This window comes from Bufo bufo, chromosome 6 (assembly GCF_905171765.1).
Source record: "Bufo bufo chromosome 6, aBufBuf1.1, whole genome shotgun sequence".
Lineage (NCBI taxonomy): Eukaryota > Metazoa > Chordata > Amphibia > Anura > Bufonidae > Bufo > Bufo bufo.
Window position 1 is genome coordinate 212,853,474 of NC_053394.1, and position 21,093 is coordinate 212,874,566.

The 21,093-nt window shown below is 47.9% G+C and overlaps 1 protein-coding gene across 5 annotated transcripts in view; it reads right to left on the reverse strand.

Moving 5' to 3' along the window:
• The window catches only part of DLG5 (discs large MAGUK scaffold protein 5), a 233,215-nt gene that overhangs the window by 141,609 nt on the left and 70,513 nt on the right, over positions 1–21,093 (reverse strand). For 4 of the 5 annotated variants that reach the window (XM_040438901.1, XM_040438897.1, XM_040438899.1 and 1 more), the window contains exons 8-9: positions 19,112–19,342; positions 12,043–12,227 (exon numbers count right to left, since the gene is read on the reverse strand). In XM_040438901.1, coding sequence (XP_040294835.1) covers positions 12,043–12,227; positions 19,112–19,342 — 416 coding nt within the window. The remainder of the gene's footprint in view (positions 1–12,042; positions 12,228–19,111; positions 19,343–21,093) is intronic. The other variant, XM_040438900.1, reaches the window with a different exon arrangement.

A 21,093-nucleotide genomic window follows, 5' to 3' on the forward strand; every position in this document is an offset into this window, starting at 1 on the left:
CTTCCGGCATAGAGCCCCGACGACGGAACTCTATGCCGGAAGACAACAACGCAGGTGTGAAAGAGCCCTTAGATGGAAAAGGCTGTTAACACATGTTTTCTTAGACAATAGGTGTCTTATCTGCAGATACTAGTAAAATTCCTTATTGGGTATGCCATACTTATCTTTAATTGTGTTAAAGGGTAATAATTCAGCATTTTCAAATAATTCACTTATATACTTAATGCCAGTGTGACCCCCATATTCTGAGATCCAAATCTGGGATACACCTAATACTTCTAGGTGGGCCTCATAAAGATCCACGTTGATAATTTTCAATTTGGTGGTTAATAATTTCCATCATTCTAAAGCCGCATCAATTGTAGGAGAGAGGTGTATTTTATGTTTTTGTTCTGCCATTGAATGAAAGTAAAAAAATGAGGATGTGTTAGATATTCCCATTAGATGCTTTTCAATTGCGATCCATAGCCTGTTCTCCCCCTCACCCTCCCATCGAAATCTAAGCTGCTCAAATATGAAGGCTCTATAATATCTTACAATAGACGAGCACCCAAACCCTCCTCTGGATAGAGATAAGTATAGTACTTCGGCTTGAACTCTCGGGTGTTTGTCTTAGGCCTCTTTCACACTACCGTGTTTTTTTTTTCCGTTTTGCGGTCCGATTTTTGCGGTCCGTATACGGAACCATTCATTTCAATGGTTCCGCAAAAAAAACTGAATGTGTTCCGTATGCATTCCGTTTCCGTATTTCCGTTTTTCCGTTCCGTTGAAAGATAGAACATGTCCTATATTTGTCCGCAAATCACGTTCCGTGGCTCCATTAAAGTCAACAGAACGGAAAAACGGAACCGAAACGGAAACACAACGGAAACAAAAAAACAGAAAAACGGATCCGTGAAAAACGAAATGCAAAACACTGAAATGAACATACTGTAGTGTGAAAGAGGCCTTAGGCTGAGTTCACATCTGCTCTGTTATAGGAGGAGGAGAACAGAAAGGACAAATTCGGCACATGACTGAGCCAAACTGAGCCTACGGACCCCATAGGCTATAACAGGGTCCGTTAGGTTTCCCCTCAGAAGATGATTTTGGAGCAGAGACAAAAGTTGTGCATGTAGGACTTTTGTCTCTGCTCCAAAATCATCTTCTGAGCGTAAACCTAACGGGCCCCATTATAGTCTATGTGGTCCGTAGGCTCCGTTCGGCTCAGTTATGTGCCGAATCAGTCCTTTCCGTTCTCCTGCTCCTATAACCGAGCAGGAGAACGGAAAGGCTGGACGCTAATGTGAACTCAGCCTAACCATATATATTTAGATATGATAGATTGCAGTTCCTTTAATATTTTCATAGGAAAGGGTATCGGTAAATTATGGAACAAGTATAAGATCTGAGGTAGAATAAACATTTTAATTGAGGCGATTCTGCCTGTCCAAGAGATCTCATGTTTTTTCATTCTAATTAGCTCCTTTTTTATTTTCTCCCTTAAAGGCGTATAGTTAGACAAGAGGAGATTTAAGGTAGAGGGTGTGAGTTTTATACTCAACTAGGTGATATATTGGTTATCCCACTGAAGTGGGCACATACCGTAGTTCTCAGTCGGGCAGTTAGATTGAATCCCAGATTTAAGACTAGGCATTTAGTGATGTTTAGTTTATAATATGAGACTGATGTAAATCTAAGGGTACTTTCACACTAGCGTTTTTCTTTTCCGGCGCCGAGTTCAGTCCTAGGGGCTCAAATCCGGAAAAGAACTGATCAGTTTTATCCTAATGCATTCTGAATGGAGAGTAATCCCATTAGGATGTCTTCAGTTCAGTCTTTTTGACTGATCAGGCTTTTCAGAAAACCGTAGCAGGTTGTATTTTTACCTCCGGCCAAAAACCTGGAACACTTTGACTGAATGCCGGATCCGGCCTTTTTCCCATTGACTTGCATTAATGCCAGATCCGGCGCCGTGTGTTCCATCAAACAGGATCCGGCTTTTGCATGTTAAACCCAAAAAATGTGAAAAAAAAAGTTAAAGTCCATAAATGGCGGATACGTTTTTTCCAATGCATTTTTTCATTGTGATCAAAATCCTGATCAGGATTCAAATGTAATCAGTTTTCACACGTTTTTCCGGACCCGGCGGGCAGTTCAGATGACAGAATTGAACGCCGGATTCAAACAACGCTAGTGTGAAAGTAGCCTTACACGTGCATAGCTGCTGGTAAGGAGTTAAGGGGATCTGTAAGTGCTAGTATTATGTCATCGGCAAACAACCCAATTTTATGGTTATGATCACCAACACCAATTCCAGATATTAATGGATGCGTTCAGATTTTTTCAGCAAGCGGTTCTATCACAAATAGGTCTTGTGCCATTACTTATTGAGAACCTGTCAGGCATTATTCCAGAGATGTATACTGATGCTGAGGGTTGGAAAACGAGATTTTTGTAAAACTTACCAGTAAAATCTCTTACTCGCTCTTCATTGGGGGACACAGAGACCGTGGGTATAGCTATGTCCTCTAGGAGGCGTTGACACTAGTAAAAGCTGTTAGCTCCTCCCCTGGCAGCTATACCCCCTCCAGCCTGGAGAGAGAGCTTCAGTTTGTGAGAAGCAGTAGGAGAAGCAAGTAAACCAATGAAAAAACATGGAACAGCAACCATGCCAAGAACCGAACCAGGTCCTAACCAGCAACAGCCACAACTGTGGTCGAACAACAATACTGGGTGGGTGCTGTGTCCCCCAATGAAGAGCGAGAAAGAGATTTTACTGGTGAGTTTTACAAAAACCCGTATTCATTGGGGGACACAGAGACCGTGGGACGACCGAGAGCAGTCCACAGGGAGGGAAAACCACAGACCCATGGAGCAAGTGCCCCTGCAGGCAACTAAGAACTTTCGCCTGCAAGACCATGCAACCCAAGGCGGCGCCCGCCGCTGCATAAATATGCGCCTGGCAAAATTTTGAGAATGTGCATAAGGCGGATAGTAGCCGCCCTGCACAACTGCGCGTCCGAATCTTGAATCCTCCGAGCCCAAGAGCGCCCACCGCTTTGGTGGAGTGAGCCGTGACACCGAAGGGCGGGACGCTGCCCCGGGTGCAGTATGCTTAAGCAAATGCAGACGTGCAAGTGCCACCCTGGAGGCAGTCAATGCCTTGCGAGGACCCTCCGGATGACAAAAAGGGGAGTCCGTACGCCAGGAGGAGCTGGAGGCTGGCAGTAAAACGTCGGAGCCCTGACAGCGTCAAAATGACCTAACTCCCTTTCCCTAGGGTGTGAAGGGGAGGGACACAGTGATGGAAGGACAGTCTCTTTATTGAAATGGAAATCAGAGACCACCTTCGGGAGAAAGGAATGAACAGGCCGGGGAACCGCTTATCCCTGTCAGAACCAGGAGGCTCTCTACAAGAGAGCGCCCCAATCCGGACACCCGTCTGATGGATGCGATAGCCACAAGAAAAGAAAAAAAAACACACCTTCCAGGACATGAGTCGGAGTGACATCTCCCGCAAGGGGTCAAGGGGAAAACTATGGAGCGCCGAAAGGACCAAGGTCAGATCCCAGGCGGTTAGGGAGGACGGTATGGAGGAACCGTATGTGCCAATCCCTGAAGGAAGGTATAATGGGCCCCGGGTGAGTCAGAGGACGATGGAAGGATACACAGCGCCGAACCTGACCCAGTAAGGAACTAATGGCCAAACCAAAAAACCCAGGACCGCAGGATCCACCCCTGCAAAAAGGAAGTGCTCCACGGAAACGGTAAGTGGTCCACCAATGTCCCCCGAGCTGAAGAAGCTTGTGGGGAGACTGAGAAGCTGGCTGATAAACTACAGAGAAAAAAAAAACGCCTGAATGAGGCATGTCCAACTGCAAACCAAGGAATCAACACATTGGATAGGTAAAAGTAGAGACGATATGAGAATCACCGGCGGTGGAGTTCCGTCAGCGACCGTGTATTGACGGTGTAGCAACCCTGCTCGACAGAAATTTCGACCAGACCAAGATGAGAGAGAAAACTCCTGCCTCGAAGAGGAAGAATAGAAGGGGTGTTCCGGTCCAGGAGCGAAACTCCATCAACAGTCGTGACAGCACCCCCGCTCAGCCTGGCGTGGTGAGTCTCGTAGTTTAGCCACGGAGTATGCAGTGAAAAGGCATGACTACATTGAACTGACATGGCAGTCACTAGTCAAGTCTTGAGAGAGGTAGTTGTAGATATGGGTAGTACACCCAGGACCAACGGGTGGATTTGGAAAAACGTCACAGCCCAACAGTTGATCCGGAACAAGACTTGGAAGAAAAAAAACACAGAACCAATACCCTGCATCAACATAGATGAGGGGAAGTAGTAACATAAGAGCTACCCAGGTTTGCGGAGTGGCCGTGAACCCTGAGCCAGATAAGGAAAAGAAAAACGGAAGGAAAAAGAAGCAGGGCGAAGCCCATTCCCCATCTGAGACTTGCACTACACAGAAGAAGCCACTGGATGATCGTGGCGGTGCCATACTCCACCTAAGGAGGAGGCCATGCAGCGTACACCACTGAATTTAGCGTAAGAAGAATCCGTCACCTGACGAAAAAGCCGTGCAGGGGAAGCCAGAGTATGTAATGGCTAATCCAGGACCCCCGTACCGTAGTAGCTGTAGCGTGCCCACCAGCACAAAAGGAGGGGCAGACTAGAGGGATCCGGTAGAGACCATGTTACCATACTGCCCCAGGAAAGGAGAGCTAACCGTAAATACTCCACCTGGGAAGGGCGTTGGACAGGAACAACCGCCAAGCCAGCGTCAGGGTAGAACCAGTACCTGAGGGACTGCCCCACTGCAGCTACTGCGAACGCTAGTGCCAGCGTAAAAATCCGCACCAGCGGAGGAGAACACGCTGCAATGCCAAACCAGAGGGCCAGCACAACCACTTCCCACATCAGAAATAGTGGATAGGGGATATAGAGTCCGTGAAACACTCGACTTGCTGGAACATAATCACAATATTACGTGCCATGGTGTACGCACTATATAATGTTGAAGACACATATTGGGACTGTGGAGGACCATGGATATAGGGGACGCTAGGACACATGATTGACGCTGGACAACCCCCTGAGGAGAGAGGTTGTCATTCATTCCCCAAAACGGCACCGAAAGAAAAACAATGTGAAAACAGCCACAGCAACCCTGGAGGCACCGAGATACCAAGAGAATAAGAGTACAGGGCACCAGCGTGTACGATACTCGGTACGCTCCACATGTAGAAGAAGCTAAGGAATCTATAGCTGTGGCGTAGTTGATAGTGGTCAGTTGTGGAAAGGGCAATGTTGCAATTATCCCACCAATGAAAGGGGGTAATGCTTACGGCAAGCACTACCCTAGTGGTAGTGCAAATACTCCACCATAAAAGGGTGGTAATGCAATAATGCATCTAGTAGGAACTGAATCCAAATAGAGAGTACACCTTTTACGGAAAGGGCAAGGCCTAAGGAGAGTCCCGTATCAATACTCCACCTACGTAAGAGGGTAAGACATATAGAAAACACTGAACCAGGGACAATGCCATAGCGCCACCTATGGAAGAGGCTAATGCATACAGTAAGTCCTGTCCCCAGTGGTAAAGCAGTTCCGCCACCTAATAAAAGGGGGAACGCCTACTGCCGGCACTGAAACAGTTCTAGTGCGGTTAGACCCCAATAGAGGAAGGTAATATCCAAGGGAGCACTGCATCCAGTAGTAGTGCAAATACTCTGCCTAAGGGAGGAGGAAATGCATAAGACAAGTACTGCTGTCTATCTCAGACGCCATCTTGGAAGATCGCACCGGAATAATGGCAGAGACCGAACCACTGATTTCTCCTTTCAGACCAAATCTCTCCAGGGAGGGAGGGTGCGTCTGAGCGTGACCCTAGGGAGGAAGGGTGGGGGTGCAAAGGAGACCGAGGAGGAAGTATCCTGCTCTGGCCCACTATGTGCAATCCTGCCTCTCAAGAGCTCGCCAATGGCAGCTGGAGATTGCGCCGGTGGAATCTATCAGCCAAACCACTTGGGGGTGGAATGGCGACTTCTAGAGGTTCACTCACCGGATTTCGCAGGTGGGGCTACATCAACCAACGACCCCGGAGGGTGGATTGGGAATTTTTCAGAGATCCTCCATTGGGTTGTACAGGCAGATCTTTGTTAACCAAGCGACCTCGGAGGGTGGATTGGGAAAGTCCGGAGATCCACCATTGAATTGCGCAGGCGGTGCTTATCCAACAAACGACCCAAGAGGGTGATTGGGAAGATCCGGAGATCCACCATCGGATTGCGCAGGCAGCGCTTTATCAACCAAACCGACCCCGGAGGGTGATTGGGAAGGTCCGGATGTCCCCCATAGGATTGCGCAGGTGGTGCTTATCAACCAAACGACCCCGGAGGGTGGATGGGAAGGTCCGGATGTCCACCATTGGACCGCGCAGGTAGTGCTTATCAACCAAACGACCCCGGAGGGTGGATGGGAAGGTCCGGATGTCCACCATTGGACCGCGCAGGTGGTGCTTATCAACCAAACGACCCCTGAGGGTCATTGGGAAGGCCGGATGTACACAATTGAATTGCGCAGGCCGCGTTTATCAACCAAAACGACCCCTGAGGGTGATTGGGAAGGTCCTGATGTACACAGTCAGATTGCGCAGATGGTGCTTATCCACAAAAAGACCCAGGAGGGCGATTGGGAAGGTCCGGATGTACACAATTGGATTGCGCAGGCAGCGCTTGGCAACCAAACGGCCCCAGAGGGTGAGTGGAAGATGGAGAGATCTACCATTGGATTGCACAGGCAGCGCTTTATTAACAAACACAAAAATGACTCCGGAGGGTAAAACTGAAGGGTCCTCCTTGACCGCGATAGGACACGGCCTCCGTCTGACGCAGACGGGGGGGGGGGGGAACCCGCAGTGATGGGGACTGAGGGGTGAGGGCCCGAATGGACCTATTTCTTTTTTTTTTATATTGTTATAAAAACTGGGATGCCCACCTGAATTGGGCAAGAGGCACAGGAGTTAAATTCCTCAACATTAAGGCCCCTCAGCAAGAAAACCCATAGAATCCTGTGCCAGCCTCAAGAGAAGGCTGACCAGGAACAGGAAGGGTTAACTTCCTGAGGACCGAGGGCGGGGCTCTGTGAGCTACAGGGGGAGGGGAAGGCAAGGCGGGAAGAATTTGCGCCAGACCGCCCCCCTCCCCGCGGATGAGATGCGGCTAGTAGGCCGCAAGCCGGGGCCTAAAGTTATGGGACCCGGCCGACTGTACGGCCGGAGCACCGAGGGCTGCGGGGACAATACTGTATGACCCTTTGTATTTGCGCAGGCAGCCGCGGCCGGTCGAATTGGATTGTGCAGGTGAAGGGCCGGTGATTTGGAAGGTCCGGCGCGTTTACCACACACTAGCGCATCAAGTGTGAGTGAATGGTGCCAGACCGCAGAGAAATATGCACGCATGCCGGAGTGAAGGCGGGGTCAGATTTTAGGTGCGGGCGTTAGTTTCCTGGAGCGGCGCGCCCTTATGCGCCCGCTTCCAGGGGATGATATCGTTGGGGAGCAGAAGCAAGGGACGTCTGAGCGTGAGGTCAGCACTCTGCATCCGTTCTCCACACCCTACCAAAGCGGTGTGCACGTTCGCCCGCTGTTTAAAAGTGCCTGCGGAGATCTGGTCATTAACCCCCTTATATGCCCAAGTATCAACGACACAGAGGGGGAGGGAAGGAAGACTGTTGGAGCTGGGCTTGGGGACTGGGGGGGGGAGTGATAAATGAAGCCCACCAGAAACAGGGGAAGAGATTACAAGGAGTGGAGGAGAGCCGGGGGGTGAGCCGCAGCCGCCGATACTCACTGTCTGGTATGGCGGGAGGGTCTTCTCTTTGCCGGACCTAGGTGACCCCTTGGCTGGCGGGATGCAGGGGAGCGAGGCTGCCCTGGTCCACCTTGTCTTCTGTGGGGGAGGCAGCAGTGCGGATAACCGGCACTGGCGCAACTCGACCCCCGGGAGAACAGGGAGGCGAGGCGTCCACTGTTTTCCCATCTGAAAAAGAAAAAATCTTCAGGAGCTACCCTGCATAGCAGGGAGGTCTTGCCTCCTATTGACACTAGAAAAAACTAAGCTCTCTCTGGAGGGGGTATAGCTACCAGGGGAGGAGCTAACAGCTGTTACTAGTGTCAACGCCTCCTAGAGGACATAGCTATACCCACGGTCTCTGTGTCCCCCAATGAATATGGGCGAGAAATACAGAAGCTTGATTGCATTTAAAAGGTTACCATTGAACCAATACTTACAAAAGGATCTCAAACAAATATTCCCAATGTACGCAATCGAATGCCTTCTCCGCATCAAGTGATAGCAGCAGAGAAGGCATCCGACCAGTCTCCGCCACATGAATAAGATCAATTATTCTCCTGGCTCCTTCTATAATTTGCCTAGTTTTAATGAAGCCGACTTGGTCTTTATTAATAAGATTTAGGACAATGTCAGAGATTATATTTGCTAGAATCTTGGAGTATATTTTAAAATCTGAGTTTAATAAGGAGATGGGCCTAAAATTGCTCGGTAGGTCCGGAGATTTTCCTGGTTTGGGGAGAGTAAATGATAGTTGCTTGTAACATTTTCCAAGGGATGTCCCCTGTATCGAAAATCGGCTGAAAGGTTGCTAGAATATCATAGCATGTTTTAAAATACTCATTGGACAGACAGTCGGGTCCGGGGGATTTATTATTTTTTGTCATTTTTATCACTTTCAATAGTTCAATACTTCCTGTGGTTCTTTATGCTCAGAAGATGAATTTGGAGCAGAGACAAAAGTTGTGCATGTAGGACTTTTGTATACGCTCCAAAATCATCTTCTGAGCGTAAACCTAACGGACCCCATTATAGTCTATGGGGTCCGTAGGCTCCGTTCGGCTCAGTTATGTGGCCACATCAGCTCCCTGGATATCCATACAAGTGTGCTGTGGGCTCCCTGGCCAGTTCTGTATCTACTGGCAGAGTTACCCCATTGTTACTATATCCTATTCCACAAGCCACTAATGGGAGCTAAGTATTGTTTATAATTATCTATTTATCTATTTATATTCCCTACGATTATTTTTGGTCTATCACCCCCTGATGAACTGCCAGGTGCAGGTGAAACGCGTTGGGGTCTAATAAAAAGTTTTTAGGCATCTATTTTCCTTCCTTGGGCCAATTTCTATATCCCATAGGATATTGAATGTATACATTTTGTATACATTAAAGTAGGGCCTTAACAGGGTTGAGTTTAGACATAGGTACGGGGACAGGGTACCTCCACCATTAGGGGGTAATACCTGGGCACAGGTCTTTGTTCTCCAGGGACATCTAGGGAAAGATTTTATTTTCCCGTCCACCTAAGTGATTGGGGAGACATCTGCAGTACATATAAAGTAAAAATATTCCTGTAGATTCTCCTGTATTTGTTTTTTATAGTCAGGATGCATCAATAAGTAATTATTCATTCTCCAGTGAAGGTAATTAATAAAGTCTTCTGCAATTTGGCATGACACTGGTGCATGGTCTGACCAGATTATTGAACCTATGCTGGTTATTTTAATATTTTGCAATAACCATTTGTCTACTATAATGAGGTCAATTCTTGAGTATGTTTTATGTGGGTGAGAATAAAATGTGTAGTAGACTTGAGAGGAGATTTGGGACCATTAAAGACTCCCAGTTAATATTCTGTCATTAATCCCAGTAACAATCTAATTTGGTATATTAGTCAGTCAAGATAAGTGACCAGAAATATTGAGACGCCTTCAAGGTGAATAGGTTTTTTATGCAGTATGTTTAGGGCAACATATCGTTTCAAACGGGGAGGAGAGGGGGGAGGGACCTGGGAGGGATATTGGTATGTGGGTATTCATGATCTAAGGGGGGTGGGGGGGGTGAGAAAAAATAAAAATGAGACTCCAATTGTACTACTTGAAATGTAATGTATTTTGAAATGATTTATGTATCGCAATGGTGTATGGAAGCAATTGTAACGCTACCGAATTGTATGATACTGCATGGAGACTCACAAAATTTAATAAAAAGATATTTAAAAAAAATAAATAAAAATGTGTAGTCACGCTTGGAGGCATGTAGCACTCTCCACATATCATACAAATCTTCTGAGGAAGTTGCGCAAATGGGGATGAGTGACTAGAATCTGGATGGGAGGATTTATCCATGATGGGTGATGGGGATAAATTTAAATCTCTGCAAATAAGTGAAGTCCCTGTTTAATATGGATATCTTTGATATTAAATCTTTAATGAAAGGAAGTTGTTGGTGATTAGAGGCATATTTGGTGACTAATGTATATATTTTATTATTAATACAACATACGAGAATAATATATCTTCCGTTCTGGTCTGTTATTTCTTTAATGAGTTGAAAGGCCAAGTTATTTTTTATAGCTATTGCTACCCCTTTTTTCTTCCCTGTGGCTGGAGCGGTGAAAATATTAGTGAAATTCCTATGATACAGTCTAAAAGTATCTTCTTTATTTAAGTGGGTCTCTTGGGCACATATTATGTCAGTTTTAATAGTTTTGCTTCCTTCCAAAACATTGATCTTTTGAAGGGGCTATTAAGGCCTTTAGCATTAAAACTAGAAATAGTAAAAACCATATTAGTATCCTAAATACAAAGAGTTAAAGATATGAATGTCACCATTAAAAGATAAAAAAAATAAAAAAACAGTAAAAAAATATGCAATGGGGTTGAAAAGGAAAAAACTGTAAGACCCCAGATGTCTGCAGCCCACCATAGTCTCATAAATTCTGACCATTCTTTAGACAGAGTCAGCTGTCTCTTCTTTAGTGGAGAACTTGTGTCTTCATCCAAAGTTGTCAATGACCATTTTTTGCAGTAGCGTCATGGCTTCTCTCGGCGATGTCAGGATGTGGGTTGTGCCATTTTGGGAGACGATCAGTTTAACTGGATATCCCCAATTGTAGGCGATGTTATTGTCTCTCAAGATTTTGGTGACAGTAGAGAATTCCCTTGGTCTATTTAAGGTGGTAGCGGATAGATCTGTGAATACCAAGACGTTTTTAAAACTCTACGGGAGATCTTGCTTTGTTGTAACGGCTCTTGTGATCTTCTTTTTAAAATGAAAAAAGTCTTGCGATTACGTGTTTATTAAGTCTTGAGCGGCCTTCCAAATCCACTAACTTGAGTTTAAGTGCCGAAATATCCTCCTCTAACTCATTGTGCGCATCTACTAATTGATTGTGTGCGGTTGTGAATTCCTCCATTTTATTTTCAATATGGGATGCTCTGTCCCTAATTTGTGCTATATCTTTTTGCAGTTCTGAGAAGGCAGTGGTGATATCTTTATGTATTGACTGCTTTAAATCAGACAAGAGGCTTCTTAGTGTAGATTCTGTGACTGGTGGAGTATTCATGCCTCTGCTGGGGAAAGGCTGTGACTGAACTTCTTGTATACATTCTGATGAGCCTCTCATTACATGTGCTGCATGTTCTTTAATATAATACTGCTCCTCACTATCACAGTGAAATTGCTACTTGCTGCCTGGGGAGCTGTGTACTGAAAAGTGCAGGGAAGCTTCTGAGCGCTCTGAGCAAGCGCCATCTCTCTCAGCGCTTCTATGATTTGAGTTGCGGGTGTCATCTTGGATTTTGCCTGAGGCTGGTACAAAGACCTCGATGTTTGCCAGCGCTGCATCCTTTTTCTTAGTGCAGCCCATAATGAAGAGGTAAGAGTGTGTCCACTGATTTTAGTGCTTTGTGCCGCTTAATTGAACGGTACCTGCTGGAGCTGTTTCCTTGAGCGTCCTCCTAGCTCCGCATCCGGCCACGTCGCCAAGTGGCTCTCATTCTATGGGGTTATTGGCGTGTTTGGTAGGTTGATAGTTCAGCTAGGCTAAGCTCCTTTAATTGATTGCTATGTTCTGAGGTATTCATTGGTAACACATATGTGGATATACACAGAACTTAAATACTAGAAAGACAACAGCAGTGGAAATAGTTATCCTATATAAAATGTATAAACCAAATGTAAGTCACTCACCGGATACTCTCTCTCTCTGCTACAATCTTGTCCCTCTCCTGGAAGGCCCAATCTCGCCGACACTTGGCTACCTCAGCTTCCTGCGTGGCTTCTTTCAGTTCATGGGTCATTGCATCATACTGTTTTCTCAGCACCTCTATTTCTTTGTTTGCTCTTTCCATATCCAGAGTTGCAGAATCCTGAATCTGAAATTTGTAAAGGCCATAATGTAATTTCAAAGGTGAACCAAGTATTTATACTCATATTTATCATTGATTACATATGGCCAACAGAATCTGCAGCAGTGTATGCGGATTGTTCACAGCTGCCCCTGTCCCCATTGAAGCTCACAGTCTAACTTTCCTACCTTTCCTAAATGCAAACATACATACTAGGGCAACCAAAAACTAATTTATCTATTAGCACAGTTTTTGGAGGAAGAATGCTAATACAGGGCGGAAAAACGAGAACTCACCTGTAAAATCTCTCTCTCGCTTAGTTCACTGGGGGACACAGGACCGTGGGTATAGCTGCTGCTGCCACTAGGAGGCGACACTAGGCTAAAAAGGGTTAGCTCCTCCTCTGCCGGCTATACCCCCTCCAGCCAGGAGAGAGCATATCAGTTTGTGCCCAAGCAGTAGGAGAAAGAAATAAACACAAAAGCAACCAGAAAACCAGTAATGCCGAAAGGGCCGAACTGAGGACCCCACCGGCCAACAAACCGCTAACACCTGCGGCCATAATGGAAAATATTGGGTGGGTGCTGTGTCCCCCAATGAACTAAGCGAGAGAGATTTTGCAGGCGAGATCACAAAAATCTTGTTTTCTCGCTCGTATCATTGGGGGACACAGGACCGCGGGACGTTCCAAAGCAGTCCACAGGGCGAAAAAATAAAAAAATCCCACCCCCTTGGAACTGCCTCGCGGAAGTTCAACACACTGCTGCCTGCAAGACTTTGCGACCCAGAGCAGTGTCCGCCGATGCAAAAGTATACACCTGATAAACGTGTGGATGACCACGTCGCTGCCTTGCAAAGCTGAGAAGCTGAAGCTTGGTGGAAGCGAGCCAAAGATGCGTCCACCGCCCTGGTCGAGTGGGCCGTGATACCAAGGGGCGGTGCCTTGCCCCGAGAGCAGTATGCCTCGGCAATCGTTACCTTGGAGGCCGGAAAACCTTGGCGAGAACCTTCCGGAATAACGAACAGTCCGTACGGCGGAATGTTCTCGAGACAGATAAGTAGATCCTTAGAGCTCTAACCACGTACAGCTGGTGGAGAGCCCGCTCCCTAGGATGAAAAGGAGAGGGGCAGAATGACGGAAGAACGATGTCTTCGTTGACATGGAAGGCAGAGACTACCTTCAGCAGAAAAGAAGGTATGGGACAGAGTACTGCCTTGTCTTGGTGTAGAATAAGGAAGGGTTCCTTACAAGACAGCATTGCCAACTCCGAGACGCGCCTGATGGAAGTGATGGCTACCAGGAAGGCCATCTTCCAAGAGAGAATACGGAGGGGAACTGTGTCTAAAGGCTCAAATGTTGCCGACTGGAGGGAACCCAGCACCAGGTTCAAGTCCCAAGAAGGCAAGGGGGGACGATAAGGAGGGACGGTTGTGGGCCACCCCTTGCAGGAATGTCTTAACCGGAGCCTGTAGAGCCAGAGGGTGCTGGAAAAAAATTGAAAGCGCTGATACCTGCCCCTTTAAGGAACTCAGGGCAAACCCCAAATCCAGCCCCGATTGCGGAAAGGAAAGAAAGAAAGAAAGAAAGAAAGAAAGAAAGAAAGAAAGAAAGAAAGAAAGAAAGAAAGAAAGAAAGAAAGAAAGAAAGAAAGAAAGAAAGAAAGAAAGAAAGAAAAAGAAGAGAGAGAGAGAGAGAGAGAGAGAGAGAGAGAGAGAGAGAGAGAGAGAGATTGTGATTGAGTCTGGAAGCCATCAGGTCCACCTCTGGTTGACCCCACCGAAGACAGATCGCTTGAAACCCCTCCGGGTGTAGAGACCATTCCCCCGGGTCCACAGTCGTCCGAATGAGGAAATCCGCCATCCAGTTTTCCACTCCCGGAATGTAGACCACCGAAAGAGCTGGCACATGGGTCTCCGCCCACAGCAGGATCTTGGCCAACTCTGCCATCACTGCTTGACTGCGAGTTCCTCCTTGATGGTTGATCTAGGCCACAGCCATGGTGTTGTCTGACCCTGATTGGCCAGCCCTGGAGGAGAAGGGTCCAATGTAGAAGGGACAGGTGAATGGCTCGGAGCTCCAGTATGTTGATGGGTAGCTTGGACTCCGACCGAGACCATACACCTTGGACGGTCCTGGACGGGAAGACTCCGCCCCAAACTTGGAGACTGGCGTCTGTGGTGATGACCGCCCATGAGATCGGGAGAAAGGATTTCCCCGACTCCAGGGTTGGGGTCGAAAGCCACCAACTAAATGCCGACCGCACCTTTGGGGGTAGGACGATGGGACGGTCCAGGGAATCCGGCGACTTGTCCCAAGACGACAAGATTGTCTGCTGAAGTGATCGGGTGTGAAATTGAACAAACGGAATCGCTTCGAAAGAAGCGACCATAAGACTTTCATGAAGAACCGAATAGAAGGGTCCCTAGAGGGAGGCGCACCACCGCCGCGGCCGTGTCGAGGATCATACCTAAAAAAGTGACCCGTCTGGCAGGACGCAGTGAAGACTTTTGGAAGTTCACCAACCACCCGAACCGCGCCATGGTATCCAGAGTGATATGCAGGCTGTCCTCGTTCTTCCAAAGGTCGCCGCTTTGACTAGGATGTCGTCCAGATAGGGGATCAGGGTGATGCCCCTGGTTTGAAGAAGCGCCATGAGAGCAGCGAGTATTTTTGTAAAAACTCGTGGCGCTGTCGCCAGGCCAAAGGAAAGGGCGACGAACTGATAAGTGTTGTTGCCCCACTGCAAAGCGGAGGAACTGCTGATGTGCTGAGGCGATTGGGATGTGTAAGTACGTGTCTCGAATGTCTATAGAAGAGATAAATTTGCCTTGGTCCAGTGAAGCAATAACGGAGCGAAGGGACTCCATTCTGAAGTGCTGAACCCGGAGGAACCGGTTCAGCAACATGAGGTCCAGAACCAGGCGAACTGACCCTTCTTTTTTGTGGATGACAAACAGGTTTGAATAGAAACCCGGGAATTGCTCCGCTAGAGTAACTGTGGAAATCACACCTCGCGCCTGGAGAGACACTGGATCGCCTGGAGAGACACTGGATCGCCTGGAGAGACACTGGATCGCCTGGAGAGACACTGGATCGCCTGGAGAGACACTGGATCGCCTGGAGAGACACTGGATCGCCTGGAGAGACACTGGATCGCCTGGAGAGACACTGGATCGCCTGGAGAGACACTGGATCGCCTGGAGAGACACTGGATCGCCTGGAGAGACACTGGATCGCCTGGAGAAAGGCTGCCGCCCGACCTGGATCCCTGGGTGGTTGGGAAGAGAAGAAACGGTGCGGAGGAGGGGATGCAAACTCGATCTTGTAACCAGAGATTACGATTTCGAGCGCCCACACGTCGGAGATGTGGGCCCACCACAATTCCTGAAAAAGAAGTAGGCGACCCCCCACCCGAGAGGGAGGGAGCGCATCTTCATACGGAGGACTGCATGCCGGACGAAGGACGGGCAGGCTGTGTCCACGGACGCCAGGCAGGTTGAGGCCTGAAGAATGGCTTTTTCCGCTGGTCCTGCGTGGAGGATCGGAGGGGAGCTGCTGCTGCCTGACGTGTGCCGGAGAAGGGACGAAAGGACTGAGCCTGGGCATTTGTCCGCTTAGCGCGAAAGGTGCGTCTGGATTTTCCCTGTGGAAGGTGAGTACTCTTAACGCCTGTAGCCTCGGAGATAATTTTGTCTAACCGGGCCCCAAACAACCGGGAGCTGGCAAACAGAAGACCGGTAAGGGAACGCTTTGACGAGGCGTCTGCTGCCCAAACTTTCAGCCAGAGCTCGCGTCTCAAGGTAACCGCGAGAGCCAACAAGCGGGCGACAAGACACCCTGCGTGGACACTTAGCAGAGGTACTTCCCCGCCAGTGAGATCTGCAGAGCCAAGGACTGGAGCTCAGCGAGTGGAATATCCGCCTCCGAATCCTGGTTAACCGGAGTGCCCACTCAGAGACCGCCTTAGTCACCCAAGTGGAGGCAAAAATGGGTCGGAGCGCTGCGCCACTACCCGCGAAGATGGACTTCGCCCAAGATTCCATGCGGCGATCCACCAGGTCCTGAAGGGCTGAGCCATCAGCCACCAGAATTGCGGTGCGTTTGGCTAGGCGTGCTACCGAAGGATCCCCCTTAGGGAGTGAAGACTATTTAGCCACCCAGTCTGCCGGAAAGGGATAAAGCAGATCAAGTCGCTTGGACGTGCTAAAGCGACGACCCGGATGGTGCCACGACAACTGAAAAGTCGTCATGCAAGGGGAAGGCTTTAGAAGTTTGCCTAGTACGAAGAAAAGACACTCCCTGGTGACTAGTGAAGGGGGAGTCGTTCTGCACCCGAAAGGTGTCACGGATAGCCGAAACTAAGCTGTCCACCATGGAAGCAACCTTTGAAGATTGTTCCGGATACATATCCGAGTCTGAATCACCAATCTCCTCATCTGACAAAACTTCCCCTGGTAAGGAGGACACATCCGAGCATGACCCATGGGGGGGGAGGGGATACTGAGGCGTCAGAGGAGGATTGACGTCCTGCTCAGGGCCGTTTGTGCGAAGGTTTGCTCCTAAGGCACTCTGCAGAGGAGGGCGTGGACTGTGCAAATGGGGATTTATCAACCAAGCGACCCATGAGAGTGAGGGTGGACTGGGATATCTTAGAGAGGTCCTCCACTGACCGAGATAAGGCACGGGCCCAGTCCGGTTCAGCCCGGTCAGGGCAGTCATGCACCTGCGTCACTTTTCGTCCCCCCCCAGGGCGAGAAGCGAGGAGCATGGAACGGGGCCCGGAAATCTAGTAGGCCCAAAACGAGGCCGGGGGCTAAAGTTACGGGCCGGCCGGCCAGAAGGTAAAATAGGGCCCAGAGGCCACCGAAGGATGTTCCCCAGTGCCCCCTTGTGGAAATAAAAGGATGGAAAGCTTCCATCCTAATTCGGTGGCCAAAATGGAGAGAGAAGCGGAGGGGGGAGGATGGAATGGGGGGTGGGATGGAGGGTGCAGATAATACTCACCTAATCCCAAGTACTTACCCCATCTTCATCCTCTTCTCTTCACCCCTCCTCAGAGTCCAGAAGGGTCACCTCTTCAGCAGCTTGCACCCGAAGTGGCAGGAGACTGGAATGGCAGGGAAGGGGGGTCTCGCCGTATCCAGGTGACCCTTTGGCTGGCGGGAAGCAAGGGAGCTGGTCTGCCCTGGTCCACCTTTTCTTCTTGGGGGAGGTCGAGCGGTGGGGGAATCCGACACCAGCCTTGCTCCCGGGGTAGACAGAGGGGCAGGCGCCTCTGTTTCCACTGCCTAAAAGGGAAAAAAGAAAAAATAACAAAAAGAAGCAGGGAGGTCTGCCTCCTACGACACTAAGCTTAAAACTGATATGCTCTCTCCTGGCTCGGAGGAGGTATAGCCGGCAGAGGAGGAGCTAACACTTTTTAGCCTAGTGTCGCCTCTTAGTGGCAGCAGCAGCTATACCCACGGTCCTGTGTCCCCCAATGATATGAGCGAGAAATACAAGCTGCATGGAGATATTGTCCCTGTTCAGATTTGAACCAAGGATCCCAATCACTGAGCAAGCATGCGATTTGTTACTATAAGAACTACAGAAAGCTTAAAAGGGAAATAGCCATTCCATTACATGTCATAAAGGGCTACATGGAGTGGTAAAACCCTTTGGCAACGCTCATGCATTTCTATTACTGACACAATGCCACTGGTTTAAACAGAACTGTATTAATAATGTGGTTGAATGTTCTTTCCTTGTGGTTTTACTTTAAAACGTACCCCACATAAATCTGTCCTATTGCACACTCCAGTTTAAAAGACCATTTGTTGTGAGGATCAGCCCCATCAACCAAGCATAATGCCTGGTGGGGTTGATTCTGATGAGTTAAATGATACCTTATTTATATTATGTGCCTCTATTCTGCCTTTTACCAAAAGAGATGACTTTTTTGTGATATGTAAATTTTGTCTATGGTGCAGCAGCATTGAGGGGCTCCCGTGCCCTGCACCTCTCATCATTCCCCATGACGGATCCGCACCAAACGCGAGTTGAAAGTAGCCTATGTCAAAACAGTTCTTACTGTTTCTTCATCCCTGCTACAAGTCTCCTTTCTGCTCTTTCTGTGCTAGTCTGTCAGCTTTATCTGCCTTTTCTCTCTACTATATTCATAAAAATAGCTGCTACTGTGTCAAAATTCCTTCCCATGTTGCTGCAGTCTTGTCTACAAGTCCCAGAATACTGCTGTTCTAAGGGGGAGTGTAAATGAGGGTGGGCGTTTCCACCCACTGATCCTTCTCCTGGCAGTCTGTATTGTCATTGTCCTGACAGGACCTTACGATGTCACTCGCTTACGTGACCTCTGTTTTCAGACTTCCAAACATTAAAACACCCATTTGATTAAATTAACCCCTTAAAGGGGTTGTCCGAGTTCAGAGCTGCACCTGGAAATATCCCCTTCTTCACCCAGGTAGCCCCTCTGACATGAGCATCGGAGCATTTCATGCTCTTTTTCTCTCCCTTGCCCTGCACTGTATCGCGCAGGACAAGGGCTTTTTTGTGTACATTTTCACACTGCTAGGCAGAGGCTTCCACCTAGCAGTGTTTCTGGTGACATCACAGTCACTGATAGGTGGGCGTTAGCACTGCCCTAGGAGAGTGCTAAATCCCTCCCATTAGTGTCGGTGACATCACCGGACTCACTTCTATGCAGAAGCCTCCGCCTACCTTACTCAGAGAGCCCGGTACATCACCAGATCTCCAGAAAAAACCCGTGCAAGAAGTAAACACGAGTGCTTCAAATAAAAACTCAGGCCAGTTATCATCTGTCTGAATGCTCAATGAAGATTGAATCAAATGTGAGGATCATGCAGGTATGCAGAATGGAATAAAATCAACCTGTACACAAAAACTTGGCGAGTACCTGTCTAGCTTGATAGTACTCTCTAAGTAGGTGGTCCCGCTGTATGATGGCCTCTGTCCTCTCCTTCCTTGCCACATCCCGTTCTTCCTTCACAGTCTCAATGTCTTTACAGGCTTGGTCCAGTTCCTTTTGAGCTTCTGCTTTGTCCTTAACCTCATGACAGTATTTCTCTAAGAGCTCATTCCTTTCAAAAATGGCTCTATCCCGTTCCACAAGGGCAGAGTTTAGCTCCTGTGTAAGAGAAGTTTTTGAATAAGCAAGCTTTGCCCTCAAAGGGGTTTCCCAGTGTTTATACTGATGACTTATCCTCACGATAGGTCATCACAATTTGATTGGACAGGTCCTCTGTATCTAATTGGTAGGGGCCTAACTCCTGGCAGCTCCGCCCATCAGCTGCTTGAAGAGACCACTATGCTCCAGTGAGCACTGCGGCCTCTGTGCAGCTCAGCAAGCACAGCACTCTACCTTGTATAGCAGCAATGCTTGTTATAGCAGCTCAGCCCCATTCACTTTAATAGGACTGAACTGTGCCTAGACCATGTGACCCATGAACGTGGCATCTTTGGCCTAGCGTAAGCTGTGAGGAAGACGTGGCATTCACTAGAGAGCCACAGCCTCTTCAAGCAGCTGATCAGCGGGGGTGTCGGGAGTTGGACCCCCAGCGATCAGATACTGATGCCCTATCCAGAGGATAGGTCAACAGTATAAAACAATCGTAAAAACCCTTTAATACCATTTCCTTTATGCATAGAAAAAGATTTAATATAATTTCTACAGCTATCCAAAAAAATATTACATTTCTGTCGTAGCTGTGTGATAAAATGTGTGGCCTGCATGGTATTTTCCTTCTCTATAATGTGCGTAAATGTAAATTTAAATTCTGTAACTGTGTGCTTGCACTGATACTGATGTGGCACTGTGAAATGTGCTTTTATCAATCCAGTATCTTCCTCTTCACAAACACTTGCTAAACCGACATCTAGCTCCCCTGAAACCCCCATACATGCTGTATGCACAAATGGCTGATCATGCATGTGGTCTTAATAGGGAATGTAGAGTAAGCCACTACCAGACCAGGAACAAAATGATCAGGCATGTTGAAATCCAAACGCCTCTTCTTTTTCTTTTGTGTCATGTACTGTTTGGGGAAGAGTCAGAAGGCCTCCATACACATTAGACCACAGTCTTGCTTAGATCGCCAGGTGTGGACAACATACAGTCATGTCTATAAATATTGGGACATTGACACAATTCTAAGATTTATGGCTCTATACACCACCACAATGGATTTGAAATTAAACAAACTAGATGTGCTTTAACTGCAGACTGTCAGCTTTAATTTGAGGGTATTTAAATCCAAATCAGGAGAACGGTGTAGGAATTCCAACAGTTTACATATGTGCCTCCCACTTGTTAAGGGACCAAAAGTAATGGGACAGAACAATGATCATAAATCAAACTTTCATTTTTTAATACTTGGTTGCAAATCCTTTGCAGTCAATTACAGCCTGAAGTCTGGAACGCATAGACATCACCAGACGCTAGGTTTCATCCCTGGTGATGCTCTGCCAGGCCTCTACTGCCACTGTCTTCAGTTCCTGCTTGTTCTTGGGGCATTTTCCCTTCAGTTTTGTCGTCAGCAAGTGAAATGCATGCTCAATCGGATTCAGATCAGGTGATTGACTTGGTCATTGCATAACATTCCACTTCTTTCCCTTTAACAACTCTTTGGTTGCTTTTGCAGTATGCTTTGATCATTGTACATCTGCACTGTGAAGCATCACTCTGGTACAAGTTGATCTTGGTCTCATCTGTCCATAGGATGTTGTTCCAGAACTGTGAAGGCTTCTTTAGATGTCGTTTGGCAAACTCTAATCTGGCCTTCCTGTTTTTGAGGCTCACCAATGGTTTATATCTTGTGGTAAACCCTCTGTATTCACTCTGGTAAAGTTTTCTCTTGATTGTTGACTTTGACACACATA